The 22,982-nt window shown below is 39.3% G+C and overlaps 1 protein-coding gene across 3 annotated transcripts in view; it reads left to right on the forward strand.

The window, feature by feature from the left end:
* Window positions 1-22,982, forward strand: part of LOC126174929 (cationic amino acid transporter 4) — a 233,549-nt gene that overhangs the window by 183,984 nt on the left and 26,583 nt on the right. For all 3 annotated transcript variants that reach the window (XM_049921383.1, XM_049921382.1, XM_049921384.1), the window contains 2 exons: window positions 9,179-9,404; window positions 15,064-15,225. In XM_049921383.1, coding sequence (XP_049777340.1) covers window positions 9,179-9,404; window positions 15,064-15,225 — 388 coding nt within the window. The remainder of the gene's footprint in view (window positions 1-9,178; window positions 9,405-15,063; window positions 15,226-22,982) is intronic.

The raw sequence follows: 22,982 nt of genomic DNA on the forward strand, positions 1-22,982 counted from the left end.
GTGGATAGGCCTTGAAAAACTGAACACAGATCAGTCAAGAAAACAGGAAGAAGTTGTGTGGAACTATAAAAAAAATAAGCAAAATATACAAACTGAGTAGTCCATGGGCAACATAGGCAACATCAAGGATGATGTGGGCACAGGAGCGCCGTGGTCCCGTGGTTAGCGTGAGCAGCTGTGGAGCAAGAGGTCCTTGGTTCAAGTCTGCCCTCGAGTTAAAAGTTTACTTACTTTATTTTTGCAAAGTTATGATCTGTCCATTCGTTCATTGACGTCTCTGTTCACTGTAATAAGTTTAGTGTCTGTGTTTTGTGACCGCACCGCAAAACCGTGCAATTAGTAGACAAAAGGACGTGCCACTCCAATGGGAGCCGAAAACATTTGATCCAGGAAAACACATCTGATATATTCTATATGACACTGGTGATGGCATGTGCGTCACATGACAGGAATATGTTGTCGACCCACCTAACTTGCACACTTGGTGAATGGGTAAAAAGATTCTTCTACCTTGCCCGATTTAGGTTTTTTTGTGGATGTGATAATCACTCCCAAAAAAGTGATGAAAACGTAAGAGTGTGTCACATAAACTGCAACAAATGAATGCAACAGTTTCACAGTCGCACAGTTTTCTCTGTGCTCTGTCAAAACATGTTTTTAACGTTTTCAAATTTTTCCGTGTGTAGACCGTCTAATCCTACATATGTCCAAGCAAATCTGAACGTTTCCTGGAATTTTGGAGAGCAAAATTGATTATGGGCGAGTGCCTGAACTCTGATAATTGTCTGAAAATAAAAATTTAAACTTTTTACTGGAGGGAAGACTTGAACCAAGGACCTCTTGTTCCGCAGCTGCTCACACTAACCACAGGACCACGGCGCTCCTGTGCCCACATCATCCTTAATATTGCCTATGTTGCCCATGGACTACTCAGTTTGTATATTTTGCTTATTTTTTCATAGTTCCGCACAACTTCTTCCTGTTTTCTCGATTGATCTGTGTTCAGTTTTTCAAGGCCTATCCACTGTGCCAAATTATAACTAAATCTGAGAGGGATGTGATGGGGAGGTTCCCTTGTAAGAAATACTATTACTTGTAAGATATATAGGGGTGGTCGTGGAAAGATATGAAGTTTCTTAAATAAGGGCTTGCATGAGCTTCTTGTGGCAGCATTTTCTTTGGTTCTTACAATTCTCTGTTGGCATATAAAACAACTTTTGCTGGTGGTGCATTTCCCCAAAAGATTATGCCCTATCACAGCAGAGAGTCTGCCTGAGTGAACTATACATTTTTCAGTGTCTGTTTTGATGTGCAACCAGAAAGAATTTTGATAGTATAACAAATGGTATTCAATTTATTTGTAATGTATTTTGCATGTTGGATACATCTTAGATCTTCTGGGATCCATATTCCAAGAAAGTTTGTAGAGCTTACATTTTCAAGAGCTCTGGTAAACAACTCTATGTCTCATGTTAGTGGGCATTTATTTTGCACTGTGTGTAAGTGCACTGTAACTGTTTTTTCTACATTTATTATTAAATTGTTTATAAAAAGCCAGCCTGTAATATGGGAGGTAAACTTTTTAATCTCATGCAGTAATTTTTCTCTGGTCTCTTCTTTTATTATCACATTTGTGTCATCTGTGAATCTTATGTAATTGTGGTGTGGACTGCTCGGTTCCAAGTCATTTGGTACACCGTGCTTAATGCTCTGCTTTTCTGAGCAGTAGGACTTTATCTTGTTCCTTTCTTGGATAACAAGCTCAACTACTTGCTCTCTGTTTTGGAGATATTATTTGATCCACTCACAGGCTGGGCCCCTAGTACCTACAGATTCAAGTTTCTTAAGCAACATGTTGTAATTGATAACATCGAAAAATTTAGAGAGGTCTAGAAATATGGCTGAGATGTGCTCTTTGCTGTCTATTGCATTTAAGGCTTCATTTAGGAATGCAAAAATAACAGTCTCAGTAGATTCAGATTTTTGGAATCCATGTTGCATATTTGAGAAGTAATTACTTTTTCTTTAAAATTGATTAGTCTTTTATAATAGAGTTTTTCAATTATTTTGGAAAACTCCGATAGTAGTGAAATAGGCCTGTAGTTTGATACTTCTGTATTTATCCCTTACTTGAACAGAGGTTTTACTTTTGCTGTCTTAAATTTTTCTGGGGCACCCCTTCTGATAGAGAACAGTTACAGATGTTGACAAGTGGCCTGACTATGAGGGGATCACATTTCTTCAAGACGTAGTTGGGGATATTGTCAATACCAACAGAGAATTTGGGCTTCAGCTCTTTGATTATAGCAAATATTTCCTTTTCATTGGTTGGGTATAGAAAAATATTTTTGTTATTTATAGTACATTTGGAATGATTTTTGGGAGTACACTGTAAATTTTGATTTATAGGATGTTCATCTATCCCTATAAAGTAGGAATTATATTTATTTGCAATTTTTGTAGGTTCAGTTATCACAGCTGACTTCTCCATTACACAGTTAATATTATGGAAATCTGTCTGTTCTGCTGCAGTTTCCTTCCTTACTATATTCCATATGGCTTTCATATTATTCGTGGATTTTTTTATGTATATGTCATTTGCCATTATCTTTGCTTGTTTAGCAACATTTTTTGGAGATCTTTTTACAGGTTTTGTAATAAGTGTCAGATTCTGGTGACACGATATTTTGGACAATCTGTGTTGTAATCTGTTTTTGTTTGAGGATACCAGAATCCCAGAAGTGATCCATTCATTTTTTGTTTTCCTTGTGTATATTTTCCTCTGTGTTGGAGGAAAGCACAATTCAAAATAGTAGGAAAAATTACTGATAAAGTTACTATATTTTCCATCTGTGTGTTTGCAGTTATAAATCTCTTACTAGTTTCCTTTCCTCAGGTAATGGAGAAAGTGATTTATATTTTCATTGCTGTGTTTTCAACTGGAGGTAGCTGCAGCTCATTTTCTGTACTCAAAGAGAATTTTTGAGCTGTGTGGTCCCAAAGCCTGTGTTTAGTGTTTCTATTTTATGGTTCATTTCTACATTTACAATCATCTGATCAATGGTAGTAGATGAAGTCTTTGTGGCATGAGTTGCTGTTTCTATAGTAGATTTCATGATAAATGTTTGCAAGATATTCAGTAATTCATTCTTTTCTTTGGTGCCCTTTGCAAAGTCAGTATTAAAATCACCACATAGAATAACTCTTATGTTTCTTTGTGTTAGCCTGTTAAGTAAATAATCCAAACTTTTTAGGAAAGTATTTACGTCACCAGTTGGAGCTCTGTATAAACAAATAATGGCTAGTTTAGTGTCCACTATCTCAACTCCTGACAGCTCCACATCTTTTTCCTTCATTACATCAACAGTAAATTTTTATATTTACAACGTTTATATTATTTCTTACGAATACACAACTTCCACCATGTTTAAGAATTTTTCTACAGATATAACCACCTAGCACAAAGTTAGGTAGGGACACAATATGTAACTTGTCCTCATCAAGCCAGTGTCCTGTGCGACACAATAAGGAGGTATTTTTAATTAGTTTTCTAAGAGGATCTGTATTTCACTTACTTTACTAGTTAGTGACTGCACATTTTGATGAAAAAGAACCAAGTTCTTTTTTTTCTGTTTTACCTGTGAGTTTATAAATAAGATGTTACTGTGACTTATCTGTGAGTTGGCAGGCTGATTTTTCAAATTTGTATTTTGCCTTTGGCTCCTCCTTAAGCTGAGCTGTACTGTTGCTCCAGTTGTTGTTTAGTTCTGCTACTGCTACTGTTGTTGTTGTTGCTGCTGCTGTTGCTGCTACAGCTTCTAATGGTGGTGTTGCTGGTGTTTCACTTATTGCTGGTGTTTGGCCCATTTGGGGTGTTCACTTGCATTAACAAAATCTCACATTTGTCTTGGAGGGTTGTAGCTTCACTGACAGCAGATTTCCCTTTTGAGTCTCTAGGTAACACACACTTCTTGTCCTTGAGAGGTATGACTCCTGTTTTATCACACTGCACATCTGAGATTTTATTTACTACATTTAAAATTTTTGTTACTATAACATTTTTCCCAAGTTTATTTAGATGAACAAATGCACGTATTGTGCTACTAGTATAATGCACACAAATATAGTGTTGCGGATGTTAGATGGAACAGTCCAAATGAAAATAGGAGATTTTCATACACTAATTTATTATAAGTATAAGAATTATTTATATCTGACAGAACTGCATGTCATTTTAGAACAATGCCCTTATGCTTGCCACAGTACTCATTTACTTTTCTCAATTCAGGCATTTTTTAAGGATACAATGAGTTGTAGAATCCAGTGAGCACCAACAAAGTGAAATGTGGCTACTATACAGAAAAGTAAACTGACAAGTCATAAAATTATACCCCAGGAAACTTAGACAACAGTGCAGAAAATGCTATTAAAACATTACATAGTTCCCTCATATTCAAAACATTCTATTATGTAAGGAGCCTAAATCTCTCAGATGGTGTACAAGGGCAATAGCTGAGATATTGTCATTAAATGATTCATTGTTTCAGTAATGGTGTATCTTATTGTGTCTATAAAATTGGAAACTGTAGGGAAAATGAGTTTACTAATATTATATAGATCCAAATTATCAATGATGGAACACACAAATTTATAGGAAAAGGGCAAAAATATCTGAAAAGAAACTGGATATAGCACTCTCTGTCACAGGTTGTTGTGTCTTCTTATTTATTTATTTATCTAAAAACAAAGATGATGAGACTTACCAAACAAAAGCGCTGGCAGATCGATAGACACACAAACACAAACATACACACAAAATTCAAGCTTTCGCAACAAACAGTTGCTTCATCAGGAAAGAGGGAAGGAGAGGGAAAGATGAAAGGATGTGGGTTTTAAGGGAGAGGGTAAGGAGTCATTCCAATCCCGGGAGCGGAAAGACTTACCTTAGGGGGAAAAAAGGACAGGTATACACTCACGCACTCACACACATATCCATCCGCACATACACAGACACAAGCAGACATTTGTAAAGGCAAAGAGTTTGGGCAGAGATGTCAGTCAAGGCGGAAGTAAAGGGGCAAAGATGTTGTTGAAAGACAGGTGAGGTATGAGTGGTGGCAACCTGAAATTAGCGGAGGTTGAGGCCTGGCGGATAACGAGAAGAGAGGATATACTGAAGGGCAAGTTCCCATCTCCGGAGTTCTGACAGGTTGGTGTTAGTGGGAAGTATCCAGATAACCCGGACGGTGTAACACTGTGCCAAGATGTGCTGGCCGTGCACCAAGGCATGTTTAGCCACAGGGTGATCCACATTACCAACAAACACTGTCTGCCTGTGTCCATTCATGCGAATGGACAGTTTGTTGCTGGTCATTCCCACATAGACAGCTTCACAGTGTAGGCAGGTCAGTTGGTAAATCACGTGGGTGCTTTCACACGTGGCTCTGCCTTTGATCGTGTACACCTTCCGGGTTACAGGACTGGAGTAGGTGGTGGTGGGAGGGTGCATGGGACAGATTTTACACCGGTGGCAGTTGCAAGGGTAGGAGCCAGAGGCTAGGGAAGGTGGTTTGGGGATTCCATAGGGATGAACTAAGAGGTTACGAAGGTTAGGTGGACGGTGGAAAGACACTCTTGGTGGAGTGGGGAGGATTTCATGAAGGATGGATCTCATTTCAGGGCAGGATTTGAGGAAGTCATATCCCTGCTGGAGAGCCACATTCAGAGTCTGATCCAGTCCCGGAAAGTATCCTGTCACAAATGGGGCACTTTTGGGGTTCTTCTGTGGGAGGTTCTGGGTTTGAAGGGATGAGGAAGTGGCTCTGGTTATTTGCTTCTGTACCAGGTCGGGAGGGTAGTTGAGGGATGCGAAAGCTGTTTTCAGGTTGTTGGTGTATTGGTTCAGAGATTCCGGACTAGAGCAGATTCATTTGCCACGAAGACCTGGGCTGTAGGGAAAGGACCGTTTGATGTGGAATGGGTGGCAGCTGTCATAATGGAGGTACTGTTGCTTGTTGGTGGGTTTGATGTGGACGGACGTGTGAAGCAAATAACCAGAGCCACTTCCTCATCCCTTCAAACCCAGAACCTTCCACAGAAGAACCCCAAAAGTGCCCCACTTGTGACAGGATACTTTCCGGGACTGGATCAGACTCTGAATGTGGCTCTCCAGCAGGGATACAACTTCCTCAAATCCTGCCCTGAAATGAGATTCATCCTTCATGAAATCCTCCCCACTCCACAAAGAGTGTCTTTCCGCCGTCCACCTAACCTTCATAACCTCTTAGTTCATCCCTATGGAATCCCCAAACCACCTTCCCTACCCTCTGGCTCCTACCCTTGCAACTGCCCCTGATGTAAAACCTGTCCCATGCACCCTCCCACCACCACCTACTCCAGTCCTGTAACCCGGAAGGTGTACACGATCAAAGGCAGAGCCACGTGTGAAAGCACCCACGTGATTTACCAACTGACCTGCCTACACTGTGAAGCTTTCTATGTGGGAATGACCAGCAACAAACTGTCCAATCACATGAATGGACACAGGCAGACAGTGTTTGTTGGTAATGAGGATCACCCTGTGGCTAAACATGCCTTGGTGCACGGCCAGCACATCTTGGCACAGTGTTACACCGTCCGGGTTATCTGGATACTTCCCACTAACACCAACCTGTCAGAACTCCAGAGATGGGAACTTGCCCTTCAGTATATCCTCTCTTCTTGTTTTCCACCAGGCCTCAACCTCCGCTAATTTCAAGTTGCCACCACTCATACCTCACCTGTCTTTCAACATCTTTGCCCCTTTACTTCCGCCTTGACTGACATCTCTGCCCAAACTCTTTGCCTTCACAAATGTCTGCTTGTGTCTGTGTATGTGCGGATGGATATGTGTGTGTGTGTGTGCGAGTGTATACCTGCCCTTTTTTCCCCCTAAGGTAAGTCTTTCCGCTCCCGGGATTGGAATGACTCCTTACCCTCTCCCTTAAAACCCACATCCTTTCGTCTTTCCCCCTCCTTCCCTCTTTCCTGATGAAGCAACTGTTTGTTGCGAAAGCTTGAATTTTGTGTGTATGTTTGTGTTTGTTTGTGTGTCTATTGACCTGCCAGCGCTTTTGTTTGGTAAGTCTCATCATCTTTGTTTTTAGATATGTTTTTCCCACATGGAATGTTTCCCTCTATTATATTCATATTTATTTATTTATTTATTTTTCAATTCGATTTGGTCTACTAGGGATCATGGGGCTATAAATGGTGGTTATATCTGTTGATGGCATCAACAGCAGAACACATGAAATTTACTGCAACTGGCAGCCAACTTAAAACCCAGCAATTAAGCAGTTACTATATTATCTGAAATGAGAAATTATAACCATTGTTGGCAATCACAGGAGTAGGCTACCAAAATCTCCATGCCCTGACTAGAGGACATCATGGCCTGACAGTTGATGGAAGTTCTTCTTCACTGCCATCAGAAGATACTTCCACTTCAAGTTGGAAGTAAGTTTATGAGCAAGTCAAATTCCAGCACTATAGCAGGTGTCTTCATCATGACACATATTCTGGTTGTATAGGACGCCACTTTGTGATCAATCTGAAGAATCCAGAGGAGATAGAATAACAGCTTTGCTACCTTGATACCAATCAAAACCTAAAGCAACCGCCTTCAATTGTGCCCCACTACACTGTAGCTGCCTTCAGTAACATCCTCTGCCCTAGTCACTATCTGGAGGTATAAAAAGACAAAAATCTGCAGTTGCCAGTGGGTTATTGACCATCTGATAAATTATACCCGCAGAAACTATTGCTGCATGTGGGAGCAGAACACATTGTCCCCTTCAAGCAGTTTGTGTTTCAGTACAGGCGCTCCACAACATGAAATATTTAGCTGGATGAAGAGACAATAGACATAACAAATAACTAGGAGCTTTTACAGACTGTCTTCCTGTCACCTCTAATGCTTCTGACAGTGTGTGGCACACTGGCTTTCTCTTCATAATTTTTAATTAGGGGTTGCAATGCCCAGCCACATTCATGGAAGTCCATTGTGGTGGAGCAGAATTGCGCACTATCTCACACATTGGACACTCAGCTAACATAACATCATCACATCTAAGAACTGCAAGGGGAGGTACTGGGTTACTTCAAGAAGCTCTTCCTACTGATAAAACCAACATCAACGTAACTGAAACACATTGGCAGCATCCTTTTCATGTTACTGCTCCATACCAACTTAGAATATGCTGCCATAGTGTGGAGAAATGCAGTGTGTGCCATTTACTTCTTTCAGAGAAATGTAAATGACAGTAAATTTTGTAAATCTTTAGAATTATTTTGATAAATTGTTCTCTGTAGTACAGGATATGTTTACATGAAAATAATAGCTGGATAAAGTTTGACCATGTGTGGGTTATGTCTTGTTATTTTACCAGAAATGAATAATTTTTAACATAATATATGTAACTTGTAATAGTGTCATGTCTTTAATGGTCTTACAACAAATAATATGTTAAGCAACAAGAAAAATCTTGTTTTGGAGTATTCCTTTTTACATGTGAATTATAGAAAGTAGTGACCCTTTGTTTAATGTGACTGGTCAACTTTATTTTATTTTATTGTATTTATTTTTTTCTTTAAGAAATCAGAATTTATTGAAAAATTCTCAACATATGTTGTCAGTGGCAACAAAGAATCAAAACTGTTCAGTAGCAGCTCTCATATAAAATGAGAGAAATCAGAGTACAATGCAGGAAAATGATGTAATTCCTCCCCCACCCCCACTTCTCCCCCCCCCCCCTCTCTCTCTCTCTCTCTCTCTCTCTCTCTCTCTCTCTCTCTCTCTCTCTCTCTCTGTCACTGTCTATATACATCACACTCACTCACTCACAGTAGCCATCTTAGGTGTATTTGTATGCTCAACATTGACACTATCCTGTTACAAAATACATATGTACATATTTTTGAAGGATAAAACTTAACTTTTTAGTGTATGTTCACTACTTGGCACTTCTACTTTGTCAGTGCTGCACTTTCTTCTCCTTTTATGTAGTGGAAGCTGCCAGAATTGAACAGTTTGCAGTAGTTTTATGAAGGTATCAAGTTCTGATTCTTTCTAAAATATACAGTATGTACTCAATTATTTTTGTCCTATGTTGGTAGAATATCAATCTCTCTGTTTCAGATGTTGGAGCTGGTGTCAGCAGGGCACCTTAAGTCCAGTTGCAATTGGATGAGGCCATTGGTCGGTGGCTGTTCCCCAGGCAGTGCAGTGTCAGGAGCAATCTTTGTATTCATTTGCCTCAGTGTAGCATTTGCTGTGCAAGTTCAGCTTTGTGAGAATGAGCTTCGTGCAGGAGTTTGGTGGGCTGTTCTGATGACTTCCTTCTTGTTTTTCTGCCTCTGTGGATGTGAGTTGCATGTCTTGTATACTACACTGCACAATTTTTAAATGACAAGTACACTCTCTATACATAGCAATGTCAGTATACTTGCCACAGCTGAAGCCTTCTACTTTAAATTTAGTATGTGTATGAAAACTGATATTTCTATTGGAGTGGAACAATCTATCATGTATCACACAGTATTTACAAATTTGTAACACCTGTGAGCCATGTGTGCTCAACTTGAAGTTGAAAATGAGAATCTGATCTTTTTCCTGTTAGATGTACTAGATGACTGTGTTGGCGACTAAGCTTTCCATTGTCAAAATATCCACGGGTGTGCTGCCGGTCTATAGTGTCCAACAGGCACAATATTTCGGCGATCATACATGTTGCCATCATCAGGTGAACTGACGGACTGAGCTCCTGTGAATGTGCCGGCGTGGAGATCCGTACGCTATGGCTGCTCAGAGGGAACTGGGTCGGTCGCGGCGGCAGACGATTTAAATACCCTCCGCCCGCGGCACGCTCCCTCCGCTGTCCGTGCCCCGCACCACGGTCGCGCGGTGGAACAGATTGCAACGGCGTCTGAGATGACGTCGGTGTGATGGCTCTGTCCGCCATGGTCGTCACAACTATACATTTGCTTGATTTACTCTTGATTAACCCAATCGCTGGTTCCCAAGCCTTGCTAAGATTATAGCCACAGTCACGGTTTATGAGGTCATCATTGGTGCAAATTTCGATGGCCTCTCTAACAACGCTGTCCCAGTTTCTCAACGTCTGTACCAGAATCCTCGTGTGGTCATACTCCATGGCGTGATTTTCCGACAAACAATGTTCAGCGACCGCCGACTTGCTCGGATACATCAGTCGAGTGTGCCTCTGGTGTTCACGGCATCGATCCTCGAGGGTACGCATCATCTGACCAATATACGACTTGCCATATTGACACGGAATCTGGTACACGCCGGCCTTCCTCAAACCGAGGTCATCTTTGGCGCTCCCCACCAGTGCACGAGTTTTATTTGGAGGACAAAACACAGTTCCGACCTGGTGTTTCTTCAGAATGCGGGCGATTTTCCCCGAGAGTGCACCTGTGTATGGAATAAATGCAGTGCCTACCTCCTCCCTCGTGACTTCATCCATCTCAACAGGTTGTGCTGCAGTGGTTGGGCGGAGAGCACGTTGAATCTGCCACTCTGAGTACCCATTTTTTCGAAATACAGTTCTCAGGTGTTCCAATTCCTGGGGTAGACTCTCTGCATCAGAGATAGTGCGCGCCCTATGTACTAGAGTTTTAAGTACCCCGTACCTCTGTGAAGGGTGGTGGCAGCTGTCTGCGTGCAAATACAGATCAGTGTGCGTTGTCTTCCGATACACCCCATGACCTAGGGTGCCGTCAGCCCTTCTCTTGACCAAGACGTCAAGGAAAAGTAATTTACCCTCTGTTTCAGTCTCCATAGTGAATTTGATGTTGGGGTGTATGGAGTTTAGATGTGTAAGAAAGTCAAGGAGTTTATCCATACCATGTGGCCAGATGACGAACGTGTTGTCCACGTAACGGAAAAAGCAAGTAGGCTTCCATACGGTTGACGACAGGGCTTCCTCCTCGAAGTTCTCCATGTACAAATTCGCTACCATTGGTGAGAGTGGGCTACCCATGGCGACTCCCTCCGTTTGTTCGTAGTATTCTCCATTAAAAAGAAAATACGTGGAAGTCAAGACATGCCTAAAAAGTTCAGTGGTCTTCTCATCAAACTTCTGACTAATCAATTCTAGTGACTCCTGAAGGGGTACCCTTGTAAACAAGGAAACGATGTCAAAACTCACCATGATATCTGACTCATCCAACCTGAAGCTATTAAGGCGTTTAACAAAATCCACGGAATTACGGATGTGATGAGGGCATTTACCCACATAAGGACTTAATATTCCCGTCAGGTATTTGGCCAACAAATATGTAGGTGCCCTGATGTTGCTGACAATGTTGCATAATGGTATCCCCTCTTCGTGAACCTTCGGGAGTCCATATAGTCTAGGCGGTACCGGACCTTGGGAACACCATACATTTGCCCTAAATTTCTGTCTACAGTGGGAAACCATTTTGAAAGTTGTCCCTTGGAAAGACCTTCATGTCTAAAACCACATTCTGCATTATCTCTGCTCTAGTCCTAAAACTGAACCCTTATGGAGTCCTTTTTAGTTTGAAAACTAGAAATGTGTCCAGGAGACGTGTCTGTAGAGCAAGGAGCTTGACATACAAATGGAATTCCATTTTTTTACCATGAAAAACTGGACTAACTGTGATGAATGAGTTGGAGCATTGATGTGATGCAAAGGTGAGTCTTACTCCTTTGAGAGGTATTTTATGCCAAACTGCAACATAAGATCATCAGAGAACTCCTTGATAATACATATTGTTATCGTCTGTCTTACCAGTGCATATTTATATTGTATAGTTCCATGGGTTTCGGAGAACACACTCAGCATTGTCTTAGTCTTTCATTACATCTATTATAGCTTTACTGGCCTTCAAGAAAAGAAACTCATAGATTGTATTTTCTGTACCTGTGAGTCCAGCCTACGTACACACTCTTGTGAAAGATTAGAATTATTATAGTTTTCAGAAACTCTGTGAATTTTTAAATTCTCAAGTAAAAATCATGTACAAAATCTTGGCTCATTTGAACCTCTTAAACAATATCTTGTGTGGTCACGTGTGACTTATTATTATTAGATTGGGCACCTTCTCAACAAACCCTGCAGTGCAAGCAATTTACAAGTTCCACCTCGAGTTATGGCAATGTTGCCTTTTTATCTAGTTGACTGAACAAGTAACACTTTCTACATATTTTAGTTGCCCTTTGTACTTTGGCAATCATTCATCACTGAAACAATTCAACATGAATGTCCTCAAAGAGATCAAGTCTATTTGTTGATAATAGTTCCAATATAATTTCATCATGAGCTGTCTTCTTAGATCTCTTTTCTCGGTAATTTTTGACGAAATCATTTAGTATTGGATTGTTTGTTGGATGATTGAAGTCTCCTCTAATGATGATGGTGTGAATGAACAATATATTTACTAGCTATCTCAGGTTTTCTGTAGGGCTACTGTTTTCTGTTACATTTGGGGATGAGTCTGATTGTTAATAGAAGAATCCAGTTATGAAGTTGTGTCCATACTTGATATTGTGTCTTGCCCACATAACCTTGTAAGCAACTTCAGTATACATCCTGAAGGATTTGAGTTTCTTGCTTACAGTTGGTGAATGTATCACTTACATTTCTTATCAGCCTTCCCTTTTGATATACATTTAAATTCACCAAAAATAACTCACTGCTATCACTTTCAGGTTTTAGCCCATTTATGGTATTGTGTGAGTTCCATTGTCTTTTTAGGGACACTTCAAAGCCTAGTTAAACAGTTGACCAAAAGGCTTTTAATAGTTCCAGCTTTACAGCACATACTTTGGACTTTACACTAACACCATTTTGGGTTCTCATGCAGCTCTCACTATATCGACTGGATGGAGGTACACTTAATCTAAAAACCTCTGGTGTGTATTCCACACAGAGTCAGCTGCCTGGGTATCAGCCTTGCATGTAAAGTTTACCACTGACCCACTTAGGAGGACAATAGTGCAAGGCTAGCAAGTAGCAGCAGCCTAACATGTCACGGAATCTTCAAAGTCTCTGTTTGAAACCAACCAATTGACTCAGAACCAGGGGTCACAATCAGTTCTGGATACAATACAACAGACTGTTAGCTTCCTAGAAATATGAAGAGGCTGGTGTTCTCAGCCATCTCTGCCAGTCACTAGAATGATCCAAGTATGACCTCAGAGGTCAGACAATGTACATCATTTTTTCCTATGTGTGCACAACCTACTGTTTGTTGCAACTTGTTTTCTCAATGGCTGGAAAATCTCTTTAACATGTAGAATGAAGTGTCCAGGCATACATACTGAGTACCTATGGTGATGTTGTTCACTTGAATTGCTGACAGTTGTGCTTTCTTTCACTGGACACAGGACACAGCAAGTGCCCCAGTAGGTGAAGTGTGTCTCACTGACTCAGTTTCAGTTTCATTGGGAGACAGCACCTCAAATTTGTTAGTTGTGGGTATGGGTGAAAAGCCTTGAGTTCAGTCATTGTATAAAGTTCTCATATTACTGTCCTCGAAATCTAACAGTCATATTAATACTTAAATAATGTGCACAGTAATCGCCGTTGAATAACACAATTCACAGTCTGACCCTATTTTTACAGTTAGCATTACTGAAGTTTGACATAGTCCATGATACTAATTACACATTCACTACCCAATTAATCATTTAAAACCCTCATTGGGTTTCCGAATAAACTCCTGGACATGAATTCTAGAACATTTCTGACCTACAATTTATACTACTATGCATTGTCTGCAGGACATTTCCACATATCATTGGACTTAGGTCTTGCTCCATTCAAACTCATTGCAAACTGATTTAAAATGGCTTCCAGCCTGCCTCTTGTATAAGTTTATAATAAGTATGACTGAATTTAGATATTGTTGTTTTCTGAATTTTCATAAATTATAATTAAAGATTTACACTTTGAGTAACTGAATATGAGGGAAATTTTGTTTTAAAAAAGACTTTTAGATACAGAAATCATTTCTATTAAATCACACTAGCTGGTTTGAAAAAATATGGGATTTTATTTCAGTAACAATGTTTTTACTAAGTAATTACTCTGTAATTGAGTGCAAATGTAAATGTTGCTAAAACATTTTCGTCTTTGACTGGAGGGATACTTTGTTATTAATACATCTTTCTCGTCTACTTTATCAGGAAACTAGTAATCAGGTTTTACTTAAATATGAACAATCACAACAAAAACTAAAATTACTGATGTTTTGTACTTAGCTCATTAACTCCTGATAACCATAGGAATGTAGTAGTAGTAGATAATAAAGTTAAGTTGACTAGACCCTGGGTCAATATTTGAGATCTTTAGATGACATCACAAAATTTGGACAAAGAAATTGTAATAATTTCTGTGAGAGGAAAAGCATAACAGCTGGAAGGAACCCATCAGCTTTGTTACAAGTAGGGCTGAATTATGACCTGTGCAATGTTTTATTTAACAGCAAACAACTAACTTTAAACCAAGCTTGTATTTAATACAAAAGTTTGTTGGTTACTTCTTCATCAAACAGCAGAGCAACCTGTCTTTCACTATTTGAAATTGCTGTTGTGTTTGCAGTTTCAGCAGTTAACAGATATCATATTTCTGTCTGTCTAAATATAGTTTGTTATATTAGTTTTAAATTTTTAATTTAAGTTTCCAAAGATCTTTCCAATATTAATCAAGAGAAATAAGAGCATATCATCTCCTTAAAGTTCCACAAATGGTCTGCCAGAGAGCTGCTTGGCTCAGAGGAGTGTTCAAGGGAGCTTCTGTACCAGGTCTTTGATACCTCTATTTATAGAATTTGCCATAAGGATACCAAGAGTCTACTTTAAGATGATCAACAATCCCTCTTTAAAAAGCCTGCACTCTTCCCAGGAACTAATTCCTAAATCCTGTCTCACCAAAACCATACACTCCCACCTTCTTCAAAAGTTCCAAATCCCTCCAGAGCCTTGCATAGTTGTCGTTTCAAAACACTGTATATGATATCTTATTACTGTTACAGGTGTTTTGGTTATGGGCTCTCATCAACAAAATACATTAGGTCTGCGTTTCAAGGTGCCCTATGTTCCTATAATACCATCACTGAGTATTTTCTTCAACATTGCTCTCATGGTGAATCTTCCTTCACTTACCTGGGTACGATTTGTAGTGTGGATGGCAGTAGGTGAGTAATGACTTATTATGGATTACTTTTGAATTTAAACTAATGGAATGTTTTACAGTACGGTTGTTGATGCTATTGTTATGGTTTTCACAACAATGTGGAAGAATAAATTGCTACTCAACACACAGAAGAAGCATTGAGTCACAGACAGGCACAGTGAAACAGAAAGCTAGAAATTATCAGCTTTCAAACTAGGTCCTTCTTTGAGAAGTAGGAAATTTATGGACAACAACTCACACACACATGACCACTCTCTCTGGTGCTAAGGCCTGACTACAATTGTAACTGTGTCTGGTCTTAGCAGAATGTAGCATGGCTGGATACTGGGAATAAGGAAGAGAGGTGGATGGGGAGGGAGAGGGTTAGCAACATAATGGTTGGGGAAGATTCTGGCGCTATCTGTGGAAGCATGTGGTAGGGACAGGATATGACTGCTACATACAGCATCTAGAGGAGTAGAGGAAATAACTGTTTAGATGTGCTGGCAGCATAGAAGGTACGCGTAGTACTGGAATGGGAACAGGGAGGGTTATAGACAGGTAGATCACAGGGACTAATGAATGTCGAGGCCAGGAGGGTTATGGAAATGAAGGATATGTTGTACGGAGATTTCCTGCCTACACAATTTAGAAAATTTGGTGTTGGTTGGAAGGATAAAGATGGCACAGGCTGTGAATCAGTCATAAAACTGAAGCACATCATGTTGTGAGGCATGTTTAACAACTGTGTGATCCAGCTGTCCCTTAGTCACAGTTTTTTGGTGGCCATTCATGTGTGCCGACTGCTTTTTAGTTGTCATGCTTGATAGATTGCAGCACTGTGGTTGATAAATCAAGTGGCTGCTTGCACAGGTGGCCCTGCCTGTAATGGGGTAGCAGATGTCAGTGACAGGACTGTAATAGGTGCTAGTGGGAGGATGTATGGAGCAGGTCTCGCATCTGAGTGTATTGGAGGGATGTATGCCATGAGGCAGGAGGCTTGGAGCAGGAGTGGAGTAGGAATTGACAGTGATATTCATACACTGGGAGGGCAGCGGAATACCACTATGACAGGGGTAGGGAGGATAGTGCAGAGGATATTTCTAATTTCAGGGCACAATCCTGGTGGAGCATGTGGTTCAGTTGTTCCAGTCCTTTGTAGTACTGTGTCACAAGAGAAATGTTACTTTGTGGCTGGTCAGTTGGTATGTGAAGGGTAGCAGGGGACTGGTGAGGCAAGGCATGGGAGATACGTTTGTGGACAGGGCTGTGAGGATAATTTAGGTCTGTGAAGGTGTCAATGAGATCCTTGGAATATTTGGAGAGGAACTGCTTACCACTGCAGATGCAATGACTATGGATGGCTAACCTATATGGAACAGACTTCTTGGTATGGAATGGGTGGCAGCTGTCAAAGTGGAAGTATAGATTCAAGTTCATGGTTGGTAGGTTTGTTGTCGACAGAGGTAGCCATCCTCAAGGTGGAGCTCAACATTGAAGAAAGTAACTAGCTGGGTTGAGGGGAACCAGGTGAAGCAAATTGGGGAGAAAATATTGAGCTTCTGGAGGAATGTGAATAATGTGTCCTCACCCTCTGTTCAGATCATGAAATGACACCAATGAATCCCAACCAAGTGAGAATTTGGTATTCTGGGTGGTTAGTAAAGGTTCTTCCAGATGGCCCACGAATAGGTTAGCATAGGACAGTGCCATGTGGGTGCCAATTGCTGTACCAGGCCAGTCCTAGGTCATGGCTTTAAAGGAGAAGTAATTATAGGTGACCAGGAAAGATGTGTAGGTTTGAAGTCAGTCAGGCATTAGAAAAGGCAGTGCTCAATAAAGGCTAGATGTTGACTGAGGATGTTAGTGTAGATGTAGAGGGAGGTTGCATCAACAGTAACAAACAGGGCACTGAATAGGTAAAGGAACAGGAAGAGCGCAGAGTCATTGAAGGAAATGGTTGATGTCTTTTACACATGAGAGTAACTTACAGTTAAGCTGAAGGTGTTGGTCCAGAGGGCAGAGATTCTCTCTTTGGGGGACAATGGTGCATTCTGGGTGGTTGTTGGGTTTATGAAATTTAAGAAGCATGTAGGAGATAAGGATGTGGGGAGTGGTGGGGATGAGACACAGACAGAGAGAGAGAGAGAGAGAGAGAGAGAGAGAGACTTAAAGGAGACATTTTGGAATGAACCTAAGGATTTGAGGAGGGACTGGAGAACCTGCTGGATTTCAGAAAGGGGGCTACTGTGGTAGGGCTTGTATGTGGATGTACCTGACAGCTGTTAATTCCTGTGATTCATAGGCACAGTGGTGGATTCTTTGTTGGCAAGTAGGAACATAATGCAGGCATCAGTTTTAGATGGTGAGTTGTAGTCCTTTCTGCAGATGTGAGGTTGGTTTCCATGTTGAGGTATTTTGAGAATTACTGTGAAGCAGGGTTAAAGGTTATAAAATTCTGGAAAGTTAACATGGAGTGATTTGGGTGCAGCAGAGATGAGTCATGGTTGAATGGAGGAGTAAGTTGAGTCAGACAGGACTCAATATTGGTTTTGGATTGAGTCTATGACAGTGATGAAAAATGTCTCTGCTGTAGATGACAGAAGATAGAGAGAAGGTCTTTAACAAGCCCAGCACAACTGAATTTGGGAGTGCAATGAAAGATAATGTGTTTGGAATGGACTAATACTTCTGTGGGACTGAGGCTTTTTGAGGAGAGAGTCATGACTGTTTTATGGGTCTGTTTAGGTTCTGGGTTCTAAAGGGTGATGGGAGGCAGTTTCTGAGGGTATGTTAAATGTAGCAGGTCTACATGGTGGGGTTTGGCAGCTTTTGGGGATGCAGGGGAAGTTTGATGGAGGCTCTTGTGGTGTGGTGGATAGTGGTAGAAGGTGATGCGACTGGACAGTTTCTTGAGGTGACATCATGCATGCTGCTCTAGATTCTGGAGGGCAAGTGTTTCCATCTGGGAGATGAGATTCAGGAATTTAGGACTGCAGTCCAGGAGAATTTTATTGCTGGAGCACTGGCATCTTCCCACACTTCTCTCCTGCCATTCCTCACTCTCCCCATCCAATGCCTCTTCCATACACCCACTATCCACCACAATTAGACTGCTGTTCCCATCAGGTACAGATACAATCATAATCGTGTCTGAGTGCCCTGACACAGTGGACATATGTATATGAGTTGTTGTGTGAACGTGGAGAGTAGCAATCTGTCCTTTCTGTATTGTTATTATTCAGTCCTGGACTTTCCACTGTTTGTAATTGTTTTTATTTCTTTATATTAAAGATATTTGAGAATAACATGTAAATTTCATTTCTTTCTGTTGTTCATTTCTTTCTGTTGTTTCCTTTTCCTCCAGTTTTGTGTAATAATGTCACAATATATCAGTTCCCTCTCTTTTGAGACATTTGATCTAAATATCCATTCTATTCGGGAATTGCATTTATAACACTTTCTTCTTTAAACCTATGTTTTTGTTATTTCTTCCCATTTAAAAGTGTTTCTTTTTTATTTTAATTTCAAGAACCCATTTAGCACTGTCTTATTGTTCTGTAGGTACTAATCTGTTATCTTTCTAAGACTGTCACTCACAAGTATGAATATCTAAAAACATTTGTATTCTGTGTATTATTCCTACTGTGTTTTTATGTTTTTTTTAATATTTTGCAACTATTTTTAAATTTTATAGCTGTGGTAACTAACTGATTTCATATTCTCTTCCTAAATCTTCCTTCTAATGTCTCTGCTTTATCTAATTTATCAGTGAGTGCTGTTGTTTGTTACCAATAAGCATTTCACAGTCACTGTGGTGTTGTATAGGTCTACCAATTTTTGCATTTTCAGACACACTTTTTGTTGCAAATATGGTTGGGTATGATGTTCTGTGCACAGTTAGCATTTTGTGAATCTTTTCATATGGTTACCTGTGAATTCTATTTCTATCACTGAGATCCCTAAGTCTTTTCTAGTGGTATTAACTTCCAGAGATTCATTTATACCAATTCAGCTAGGAGAGTTATAAAGATTATTGCAAAGTCATATCTAAATATCAAGCAGTTTATTTCATTACATCTTTTCTATTTTCCCAACTTTATCGCTGATAGTGTAATTCCTTATAGAGAATATCATCCATGTGCCAATACTTTCAAAAGTATGTATGTAAGCATTATGCAGATTAGATGAGCAAATTTAATGTTTATGTTTAATAAATTTCTTAATATATTCTACCATTAACTGATAAAAAGAGCCAGTCATCTGTGTTTATCAACATAGCTGCCCCAGAGGGTACAGGTTTGGATACTTGTGGCCATCCCTCAGGCAGGTGCAGTGAGTATAGATTACCCACCAGGTGGTCCTGTTGCATACATTCTATGCATATGCAGGCTACATGGCCACCCCTGCCTGCATGCACTTGGGCAATTCAGCACTTTTGCATAGGCTGCCTAACTGCCCCTAGGTCAGCTGTTTGTCCACATCTGCCCACCTGTGTCTTTTGGCATCTGGCTGCCCAGTTGCAGATATTTGATCTCAAACAAACATCAGCTATATAATAGACTGACAACAATGATGGTTGTCCATGTTTGCAATTGTGAATACATTTCATGTATTTCATAATGGCTGTAGCTGCCACAGTGCCTGTTCCTTTGGACATGCATGCATGGCTAAAAAAACATGCATTGTACTTCTGAACACCACAGGCACTGCAATATAATATTTACCTGCTGACACCAGGCAAGTGACTTTAAATTAAAATGTCTCCTCTGTATGGGAATATACGTAATGGATGTATGAGTGCAGGTTGTACACACAGGGTTGATGACATATGGAACTTTGGATTTGGATGTGATCCATGCTCAGATAGCTCAATAGTTAAGGCAACCATTCACAAGAAGCGGGAAAGTTGGGTTCAAGTCCCAGTCCGGCACAAATTTTCATTGTTGTTATTCCTTTACACAGCTGATAGTTGTTAATATTCACAACTGCAAATACATTTCATGTATTATAGAACTGTTTTTTCCTACTCATCTTGTAGAGGGTTGCCTACTTTTATTTATTTCTTCGTTTCTTGTCCTTGGTGTTGATGTACTGGCTGAAAAAATAGGAGCTGGATATGCAACTACTGTCTACTGTAAATGATGTAGCCGACAGATGCACAGTTGCGTATCATAGTCTTTTACTATCTATTTTCACAACCCCCCAATAATACACAGTTATATATGGCCAGTGCACTATTGTTCTAACTTCCTATAAGCCTCATTATTAGTTAGCAGGTGAACCATCTACATACTGCTACAATAATTTACTGTTGAAGACCTACAAGCAGTAAAAGCCTAACCACAAAGTTCACAGTTCTTGAAGAATAGAAAGGTACATATGGAGCAGACACTGTCACTGTTACGACACACGGCCTAATTGTCTAACACTTACTACACTGTTAAATTGATGCATTGTTGTCATTCTAACCAACATAGGTTCCTCGTCTGCAACTCAGCCATGGACTGACTGTCTCGTGACCAAAAATCAGGCCCTTATACATCATCACAATAATAGATACTGAAACTACATATTGTTTAAAGTTAAATTTACAGAAATTACAATTAAAACTTAACTCATTAAATCAAATGAATACATTGAACAATTCCATCTTCTTAATATTTTTTCCTACTACAAGGGTTAAGGCAAATTATTTGTTTTAATCATGAAATTAACAAATATTATTATGTAAACAATACTTTTGACAAAACTGTTAATTACTTTGGAAATAACTAAGGGCTGGTTTTGTTAACATGTCTCCAACTAGAGCCAAATAGATACTTTAAGAATAAAAGCATTTCATCTTCCAAATGTTTACAATTAGTACAAAATTTTTGTTTATTTATGCATCAAGAACAGAATGTAACTTATGAAACAATTACTGATTTTGCACTATAATGAAAGATACTAACTAGTAATAACCAAAATATATTAGAAAATCAATGACATATATAAAAATTAGGCACAAAGTTAGAACTGGTGTCTTTACTTTAAAACTAAGGGCCAACCTTTCTCTTTTATGAAAATGCAGATTATACTCATGTATGTTAATAGTAATTATTTAAAAGTTAAAAAACGAATTTAAGCAGGCAAATGGCAAAACAAGAGGGGAAGTAAAAATATCCCAGTTTGCTTCGTCACATCACCCCCTCATTGGATTGACCAGACAGATATTGCAAATCGCTCACTGGGCAATTCAATGACCACAAGTGACCCCAGACAGTGGGCTAAAAATCTACACAAAAAATATTACAAAAGAAAATGTATCAAAACTACGGCAAATATGTTTTTTTCAAATTTATACATATGTGAACTGGCCATACGAAAATCTGCATACAAAATAATTACATACAGTGTACAATATCACAAAATATCTACCAGTTATACTTTCAACAAAAAATTGGGCATCTTGATCACAAGTGATGTCCTTCTGGGTAAATAAAGATTACATTTTAAGATACATATCATTTTATACAAATCATGTCTTGCTAAACAAAATACATCCTCATGGGTTGAAAATTTATACTGCATATTTCAGTTCATGTTTAGACAAAAAATTTCCCTTGCTCAATGTTTAGTACTTTTTGCAACCACTTTCACACTTTTAATGAGCTTTAAAACACTTTCTCACCAAGCTGTCCAAGCCTTCAAGAGGTTCATGTGGCACTTAGCAAGGACGTGCACTGCTATCAGTTCCCTTGGAGGTGGTTCTCCTCCACCAAAGTACATGAAAAAATTAGACAAAGTATCCCACTTTAGTACACTTACTTTTACTTCTAACTTAAGTCTAAAAATATTTAACACTAATGGCAAATTATAGTCATTACATCATATATAAATACATTATATAGTTCTCATAACATTACAATAATTAGCTTTAAAATTGACTATAGTACAAAAGGTGGTGACTATAAAAATTTATAATCAATTGCACATTACCCTACAAAACATTACTCTAAGTCATAATTGTCTGAAACTGGTTAAACTCAAAGGATTTGGATCTCTTTTCCATTTGCAAAATAGCAAAAACTCAAGATGCGCAATATCATAGATTTACTATTCATTACATTATAAAAAAAGCATAGAATCGCCATCACATAACTTAATTACTACTCAAATCAGAATTAAGGGGATGAAAGTTGTACCAAATCATAGCCCCATTTGTCTACTCAACTCTTAGTATTACTCTCATTCAACCAGAAAATTAAATTCTCACAAAATCACAAAATGTTACCTAATAGTTGACCTGTCAGAATATTCATCAGCCTAGCATCACAGTTATCAGTTAATCAGCAAAATTACGCTTCTTCATCCCAGTATTCCTCAGAACACAAATAAAAGTTTTCAGATAACCTGTAGATCCAATGATGCAGCATCATATGACTTGTAAATATTGCTCTTTCTGTTAATCTCTCATTCCAGCTGCTGTGTCATGAGTTGCACAATATGAACAGTACCCGACGTTGCCTAATTTAAAACTAGATCATCATTACAGTTACATCATATTTGTTTGTAAACAGTTATCTTTTCCATTACTCAATCTTGTCTGTGGAAGGTGGAAGGAGTACATAGAGGGTCTATACAAGGACGGTGTACTTGAGGGCAACGTTATAGAAATAGAAGAGGATGTGTTGAATGAAACATGTGAGGTATCAAAATTTACAGACTTAATAAAAAAAATATGGCTTCAAATTAAATTTTTCTGAATCTACAAGAGAAAATGCTCAGTCAGCCACA

The sequence above is a fragment of the Schistocerca cancellata genome, chromosome 3 (assembly GCF_023864275.1).
Source record: "Schistocerca cancellata isolate TAMUIC-IGC-003103 chromosome 3, iqSchCanc2.1, whole genome shotgun sequence".
In the NCBI taxonomy this organism is placed as follows: Eukaryota; Metazoa; Arthropoda; class Insecta; order Orthoptera; family Acrididae; genus Schistocerca; species Schistocerca cancellata.